The sequence below is a fragment of the Falco biarmicus genome, chromosome 5 (genome assembly GCF_023638135.1).
Source record: "Falco biarmicus isolate bFalBia1 chromosome 5, bFalBia1.pri, whole genome shotgun sequence".
NCBI classification, from domain to species: domain Eukaryota; kingdom Metazoa; phylum Chordata; class Aves; order Falconiformes; family Falconidae; genus Falco; species Falco biarmicus.
The window spans coordinates 912,518-921,308 of NC_079292.1; the positions used below are offsets into that span (position 1 = coordinate 912,518).

An 8,791-nucleotide genomic window follows, 5' to 3' on the forward strand; every position below is an offset into this window, starting at 1 on the left:
CTTCTGCAATGTGACAGAACACTCTAGTCATCACTGATTTGTCACTTCTGTCAACAGTTTATTGGTCTTGCCCCCCCCTTAGGTTTCTTAGAGCCTCTTCCTGTTCCTTGTGATGCTCTTCCTGAACACAGGTTATTCTTTCCCTTCCTTGTGCTGCACATTGCTTCCTGTGTCCATCTGTGATGCTCTGTTTTAAATTTAAGGTTTTTAGAGGAAGGACTGTCAAGTGCAATGGGTGGAGCTAGGGCTCTGAGGAACTGCAGGAATACAAGTAATAAAATTAAAACACCAATTCTGGTATTTTACAGCTCTCCACAAGGCGAATAATGATGTGATTGCAGTTAAAAAGCAATCTGAAGGCCTTAAAAGAGAGTATGATCGTCTGTTGAAAGAATATGAACGGCTTCAGGTAAGTGGTTCTGGGTCGCTATATGAACATGATGTTCTGAAATTGTACCAGCGAAATTCTGCTTGTTGGGCATTTGTTATGCAGGAGAACTTACCAAAATCTTTAGTATAGCATAAAGTTAAAATGGGCAGCACTCCTTTAACTTCGTCAGCATAGCAGAATTTTGTTTTTCATGGACTGGATGGCAAAGCTACTAGCATTTTCCTTTTTGTATTTCAGGTGACAAAGCTCAGGACTTTTCTAAGTCTAGACTAGATTTTGCTGTCACTTGGGAAATAAGATTCAGATAGTTTTGTATGCGATGATCAAACTGCAATATCTTGTAAGAAAATTATAGTAGCGAGTGGTATATACATTTATAAAAGTTATTTGCTCTTTAAACATGCTTTTGCAATGCATGATTATAAATGTCGCAATACTGTTGATATGCAAGAACAACAACAAAACAAACCAACCAACAAACAGCCTAGGCTAAAAACTGGCTACTATAAAAATCAAACTGAAGTACAAAATAAAAAAAAAAAAACAGTGCAGCATAGCAAGCAAAAACTGAATTAGCAGTTTGATTGGGTTTGCATATGCGTATGGCTGTAATACGCATAATAAACAGTACTTATTTTTAGTAGTACTGGGATCCCTACCCATTCTTTAAGTTGTCTGACAGGTGTTTATATGTTCCATGCCTACTGTCCCAGAATTCAACCAAAATTCAATAAAAATCAAAGTTAGCCTGTTTACAAATAGTGGTCATAGGAGAACATTATGCTAAAATTATAATGACCTGCTTTTCAAGAAGAGCTGTTTCTTGGTCCTGTATTAATAAAATTTTAAAAAGGCAAATTTGAGCTGATTATAATTTCTCCTGTACTCTGTGAAGCTTCTTGCTGATCCCAGCCTCACCCTATACTCTTACAGATATTGCTCAACTGATCTCTGTGTTCAAATTAAGACCACCATGCATGTCCTATCTTTGTTGTGCTTCCATGTGCAATGAACCAAAGTAGTCCTGCTGCATTTCTAACAGTCTTGTGGTCTAGATCACACATCCTTACAGTTTTCTGTTTACCTCTGAATGGAAGGAACAGAAGGTACTGAGCACACAGTAGATGCAGCTCCTAAGGATAAATCAGTTGATAGCAGAAAATGTTTTCTGCTGGGTTTGCTGCACAGTTCAGCTGTGATGTGAACAGGGAGCAGACGGGGGCTGCGTGGCTGTCACTCTACTGGGATCAGAAGCGCACGTGTGATGTGGGGTAATATTGATGGGACTACAACTTTGAAGGGTGTATAGTGAACTAATCGGGTATGATTGCAAGGGGGAAAAATGTGGCATTTGGAATCGACTGTTTCTGATCTTGCCAAACATTTATTTATTTTTTTAATTTGTCTCCTTTCAGGGGAGTTTAAATGCAGCAGAAGACAAGAAAGACCTGTAGGTGCATCTAAGACAGATGGCAGCGGTACAGTTACTTCAATGAGTAAAGCCTTATGCTGTTTAGGCTCCTGATGCATATCTAAAACAAAACTTCATTTTTCTGAAAAGCACATGCATTGCAGGTCACTGTTCAGATTTCTTCAATATATCTTGGTTGCCAAAATACTCTGTGTGGTAAATAAAATGTTAAGTGGCTTACCTGATTTACTATGGTGTTTGTCGCTGCTCTTATGAGGAGAAACTCGAAAATCTTTCAGTTCCATCTGGAGCAACTTGACTGTCCTCCAAGCTTTTGCCCTCCAGAATGGTAACAGATCATGCACCATTTGCTTGTAGCTCTTAAGCAAGGTTGTATGTCACGCTATATCACAAAAACACAATTACCTAAGCCTCCTTTGCAACAGCTGTTTGAAGACTTAAAAAATTCAGTTACCAGTAGGTTGAAGAAGGCTGAAAGCTTTTTATCAGCCATTTCACTTCAGTGGAAAACTGAATAACAGTCAATCTAAGGAAAATAAAGAAAGAGGGGAAAATGCACTTCTAAATCCATCTCACTAGCTTGTTACTTTCACTTGGCCACGTGGATGAGTTTATTTTAACAAAATGGTATTTTGCATGCCTCAGGTTTATTTTTCTTTAATATATTGGACTATTTCAGTTTTCATAACCAAAGTTTGGGGTTGGTTGGTATTAACATGCTGTATTTTTACACTGTTTAAATCTGTTTACTCTGTATGTTCCACCTAACTTCTTTTGCCTTGCTAAGTAAAAATTCTTTTTAGATGTAGTTAGTTGGGTTTGTTTTGTTTTGTTTTCATGGATACGATACCTCAAATGTGCACTGTTTTGCATAAGCCCTTTTTTGCATTCAGAAAGTTGGTTTGAGTTTTTTTGTTAGTTGGTTCCAGTTTATATTTGAAAGTTGCATATGTTTGTTATATTAAAGGGGTTGTTCAAGTTCATGAGTTTCTGGGTTTATTTGTGTAAATCTTTCCCAGTATATTATTTCATCAGAGTTAATAGGTATATACGCAAAGAACAAAATATAATTCTAACTTGGTGATATTTAACTTTCTGTGGAAATACAGCCTTCTTCATAGGGTAGTTTTGATTGCTCTGGAAATAGGATTTGTTTAGCTTACAATTTAAACAGTGTGTTAAGTACTATAAAGCATATTAACATATATTAAACAAGAATGCATATGTTTTTAAGAAATATTTTATCCTTGCTGGAGTAGTACAGAATGTGTTCTCAGAGGTTCTATGACACTGGAGACTTGTTTATTCATATCAAAACTTTCAGGAAAAGCTACAGATTTTCCCTTAATACACACAGGTATAATTATGGTAGAAAGTTATTTCCAGTCTGATCTAAAGACTGCGGTTGGAAGCCTTAGAGGTATAACAGCAAGTGCTGTTTTTAATAACAGAACTAAAAACTCACTGGCTTTTCTGACTTTAAGACCCAGAACAAAAGCAAATACTACATACTATTTACTGTTACCTACTTATTAAATTTCAAGCATTTCTTTCTATATTACAAGTAAATAATTAGGTAGATAATTAGAAACTTACAATGAAAGGTATAATGCACCAGACTCTTCGTTCCCAAACAGTTATCTTAGAAAACAATAGCACGGAACAAAAAATGGGTAGTTGTGAACGCACCGATATTATCAATACTTCCTCTTGAGAAGGAAGTCTGAATGCTTTACAGTAATTTTTGCTGTGGAGCATGACTGAAGTTTGAAGGAGTGCATAGTGGTATGAACTGCTCCCTCAGAAGCTGAAAGGATGCCTGGTATTTTTAAACATGCCCCATGCATGCAACATATGGTACTTGTGCACTGCTCTCTAATTTACATATGTAATAGCCTAGCAGTTTCCTGCTGGCTGCTTGGAAGATGGGGACCCACTTGTTGAGAGATCAAGGAGACAAAAAACCCCGTGTGTATCAGGCCACAGAGAATGTTTCCTCAATTAAAAGTTAAGAGATTGCTTGAAACCCACAAACCTTCTACTTTGCCTCCAGTCATTTCTTCTGTCTTGTTCATTATTTGTATCACTTACCAGATTCCCTGTTGCAGAGTAGAATATTACCATTACTGTTTTTCTGCTTGTCTGTTGTGGATGGCCACACACATTTGACAGAGTTGCATCATCACACGCTTAGCTCTTTGGAGTCCCAGATTTGTTCACATAAAAACAAACTTTTGTTACTCAGATTGAAAATATTTTGTGATGCCTGCTTTGTAGAACTATCCTTGGAAAGAGCATGTTTCTTTTGTAAAATTAGAAGTTTAAATAATAGATCCGGAAATTCCTGTAGATGGCAAATCTTCCAGAATATTTTGTATTTGCATTGTTTCACAATACTTCATACATGATCAACCCAAACTCCTGCAGGCTCTCAACTACTTTAAGTGCAGTTTTCTTGTTGGTAATTTTTTAAGTTATGGTTGATACACAAGGAAAAAGCAAATCAAAATTTCATGGGTTTAACTCTTGATCTTTCAGGCTGTTTGGTCAGGTTTTGGTCACATTTGCCTGTTTTGTAGGAAAGAACTGCAAAAAATGCTACATCTCCACTAATACTGGTGGAATCAAAATTAATTTTTTTTACTGTTTTTTGCCAGTTGATTTAATTTTGGATATGTCTCCAGAAGTAAGAATTCAGAGCTCTTTATATTCTAAATAATGTCAAAGTTAATTGTTTGGTTGTTTTGGAGCTTTTTTCCCCTCTTTACGAAAGTAGGATCGTGCATTTTCAGAACTTTGGTGGGGAAGCACAGGCAAGAGTATTAATTCTAAAAACATTTTAACAGATTTAACTGATAGTAGCTTTCAAAAATACTGAGATGTGTTTTCATGTCTTTTTCATAAACGCCTTTTTCTGCTGAGTCAAGAAAGCAGTGAGGTCATGGTGGGTGCGAGAGAACTGACCTGAATATTAATAAACCTAACTCCATGCTTTGATGTTTCCTTAAATGAAAGCACCCTTAGCTAGGCAAGATGTTTTCCCCTTTTTCTCTTTTTGCAGCAACGATCTGATAATAATCTTTTTTAATAACATAAACTGTGTGCAGTCTTTTCTGAAAATGTACTCTTGCATTAGTGCTACCTGTATTTGCTGCCACAGCAGTCCCTAACTACATAGCCTCATTGAAAAGACACTGTGCTTTCCAGGCTTGTTTTAAAGTGTGAAAGGACTGGTTTTTACTCAGCATTGAAATAACATTTGGTTTTCCAAATGTGAAGTTATTTGAGAAGTGTTATATGACTGCCTCGCTTCTCAAGTGTTTCTTGAAATACTGAATTTACTTCGTAAGCTCTTGGGAACAAATACCCCCATTTTGCCTTGCCTTTTGGACAGTGCTTATTCCAGTGGCAACTGTAGTCTGGGTCCTGATGCAACCTGATACAAATCATTTTACAGATAAAGTCAAGCTGGGAAATCGGCTCTCAGTCTTTCCAGTCCTCCAGTACTCTCTGCTGAATACCGCTGTGTACGTTAATTGTGTAGCATCTAAAAACACAGTTCTGGGACTGAGCATCCCCAGTTCAAGAATAAGGTGGAATATTTTATTTTCTGTATGAGATGTAGTACTTGTGCTTTGCTCTTGAGGCAATATGCAAATAGGGATGGGCACTGCGGGGTGTGTTTGTGAGGAAAACAAGACAGTCCCCCTAGTTTTGTGTCCATCACTCTGAAATGCAATTGTGGTGTGTAGGAAATTCCTATTATCCCCTGCGAGTGCAAGTCTGTCCTAAAAGACATTGTTCCATCTCCAGCTTTGGGACAGCTGCAGGGAGCAGGCTACAGTCCTACCGACCAGGGCTGTATATGCTAGAGAATTCCCTTCTGACCTCTGCCAAGGTGGTCTTAAGTCTTCATCAACACAACCAAGTCTGGGATGTTCAGATTCCCAATCACACTTGGGTGCACCCAGGTTTAGTGAGTGGAAGTCAGATACTAGCACTATCATGTCTACTGGAAGTGAGGAGATACCAAAGCCAGCTACTAGGGAAAATGGAAGTGGGAAGCATCTTTCAAAACTTACTTGTCTGAAAACTGGACACCAGTTGCCATTGTGATTGTGCCCACAAGACTTCCTGCTTAAGCTATGACTACTTAAGTCACAGTTTACATCCTTTTCTTTGTTCTGCTGCCTAAGACCAGACTGACTGTAGTCTGGTTGGACTTACTCTTCTCTTTGAAGCCACAGCCAAAAGAGGCAGTAGTTTTGGTGATAATCGTGTTTTGTGAGATAGCTTAATAGCTGTGCACCTAGAAGGTGAGACCCTGTTCTACATCTTAGCCTGAGTTTTAAATCCATATTCCTGGAAGAAGATCCTGGGTTGGCTGGGAAGGTGCTAATGTACTGCTTTCCTTTTAAGACACGGTACAGAAAAGAGGCAATGTAAGAGGAAGGGAGGGACTGTTATTCCTGGCCAGTAAGGACAAAATCTCAGGCTTTGGTTCTTCTCCAGATAGGACTTAGGCATTTTAGAGTTATGGACTTGGGAATAGAGCATACAGTGATACTGTAAGCAGGGACTTGGAAATGGGCTGTATATCCCTCCTCGGTGGTTTATCTCATACCAAGTACAAAATGGAGATGGAATTGATTAGGAAATAGTAGCAAATAATAAGGTGAACAAAAGGATTCAGAAGACTGATGTAGATTTCAAGCTAACAAAAAAAAGAAAGAAAGGGGGGGGAAAAAAAGAGAGAGAAAAAAAAAAAAGCTAAAGTTGTAAAAGGAAGGGAAGAGCCTGCCTTCTAGCTTGAAGGGTTAGTGTTCAGGAGAAGGGGATGCTACACAGGGCAACATCCCAAGTGGGGTCAGCAACATCACGGTTTAGACACTCACTGTTTCTGAATTCACACAGAGCTAGGTTTTGCATCCTTTATCCTCTTCCTCAAATCATTTTCTTTTCAAATTCTGGTGAGTGTGTTGTGTTACACCGATGCTTGAAACCTCTTGTCCTCAAACACACAAACTTCTGTCCTGCCAATATGCATGGTCCTACAGGGTTATTATCTATACAGCATCTGCTGATGATCTTACAGCACCTGAGATGCTGAACCTTGGAGTTCCATTCAGGCAGATGCATCCTGCAGGAAACAAATTTCCAAGGAGCACAAGTTAGTCATTTCAGATTCTTCTGACTGTAGTCTTCCTGTATGAATTGCCTTGTTCGGTATTATCTTTTCCTTCTTTAGAAGATAACCAGTTCTCTTCTGAAATCCTATTTTAGATTGAATATTGAATAAGATGATCATAGTTTTGTAGATATTCTAGGAGAAAATAATATCTAATACGCATCCAGTCCTGAAAATTGACTTTATATTGTGTGTGGCATCTCTATTGGGTTCTTGCAAATGTCTTTTCTACTATTCTATGCTTTAATGATTGACCTAGAAGCCATTATACCTTCTGAAGTCACTTCATTGTCTTTGCATTACTTTTAGAACCTAAGAAGACATTACCACAACAGCTTTTCAAAACCACTTTTCATGCTACCTGTTTTTATCAGGAGTGGATTCTAACTCAATAGATTACTCAGTTTTGATGTCAGCTCAGTTTTTCTGTATGTGCTTTAGTATATGCCTAACTGAATCAAGCTGCTCTTCTGTTTTCCAGCATTAATTCTCCGTAGTCTTATCCGCTAGCAAAAAAAAATCTGAAAGCTTTCCCACGCTGGAGCGAGTAATGTTTATATAAGACCACTTTCCTTAAAACAAAAAAGTCCTACCGTTAGGCATTAACTCTCAGCTTTTACACACCCCAGTGCCATGCTTACGAGCTTCTACAAAACGTTGGGACTCGGTCTAGGAAGCTGGTTGTTCCACTGCCTGATGCAGCATTGCTCAGATCAAAGCAATTCAGCAGTTTACCTAGGCTTTTGTTAACAGTACAGCAGCAGGGGAAGCCTGTTGCAGAATTAGAAAACCTGAACAGTGTTACGCTACAAAGCATACTTTCAGCAAGCAGCTTCTTTCCAGTTCAGCAACATTGGCTTCAACACACCTGAAGTGAGGACTGTGCTGAAACACTTTGAAACCAAGGCTGTCGGGAATATCCGTACCCGAGTAGTTTGTGCAAGGATTTCGCTTGATGCAGTGCCTTCAGGGTGTGCCCTCAGCACCTCTGTGGCACTGGCTGGAACAAGACTCCTGTCCTGATTTTGGAAAGCCTCTCTGTGTGAGGAGGGCACATGTTTGCTTCACTCCTGCCGGGTCTTTTCTAGGTTGTCCTCCGCACCTCACGTGGAAGAGCGGCAACATAGCTAGCAGCACTCAGCGTGCGGGGTTGACTTTTTCGGCCCCAGTCCTATCTCTGATCCTAAGTTACAGCCGAGCTGCCAGGGAGTTCGTTCCCTCCGACCCGCCTCAGGCGAGCTAGAAGCCGCAGCCCGGTGTGGCGCAGAGGGCCGGCCTGTGGGCCCGAGCCCCTTCTCCCTCCCGCGGGGGTGGCTCGGGGAGCAGCGCAGCTCTGAGGCGTTTCTATCTCTGCCCGGAGCCGATTCCCAGCGCTTGGATCACGGGGTGAAGCCAGGCGTTGGAAACTGAGGAAATGTCCCTGTGGGCCAGGCAGCGCACGGAGCGGCTAGTCCCACTCGTCCCCTGTCGCAGGCCGCCGCGGGGCCGACGGTGCCTCAGGGCGGCTGACGGAGGGGGGCGAGGCCGCGCACCGGCCGGTGGGTTCGTGTGCGGCCGGCCGGCCCCGCTCCGCACCCGGGAGCAGCTCCCCCCGCGGCGGCCTGCCACGGGCGGTCGGCTTTGAAATGCAGCCCCTCGCCCCGAGGGGACGGGAGGTGCCGGGGCACGGGTGTGCAGCGGCCGCCGCGGGGCTGGGAGGGTCGCGCCGGGGAGCGCCAGCCCGGGGCAGGGCTTGCGAGGGGGCCACTGGGGACGGAGGGGGAGGGCGGACGGAGGCGTC

The 8,791-nt window shown here is 41.4% G+C and overlaps 1 protein-coding gene across 2 annotated transcripts in view; it reads left to right on the forward strand.

Moving 5' to 3' along the window:
• The window catches only part of DUS4L (dihydrouridine synthase 4 like), a 39,318-nt gene extending 36,512 nt beyond the window's left edge, over window positions 1-2,806 (forward strand). For both annotated transcript variants that reach the window (XM_056340305.1, XM_056340304.1), the window contains 2 exons: window positions 309-409; window positions 1,807-2,806. In XM_056340305.1, coding sequence (XP_056196280.1) covers window positions 309-409; window positions 1,807-1,845 — 140 coding nt within the window. In that variant the 3' untranslated portion in view covers window positions 1,846-2,806. The remainder of the gene's footprint in view (window positions 1-308; window positions 410-1,806) is intronic.
• Window positions 2,807-8,791: the final 5,985 nt, after the last annotated feature.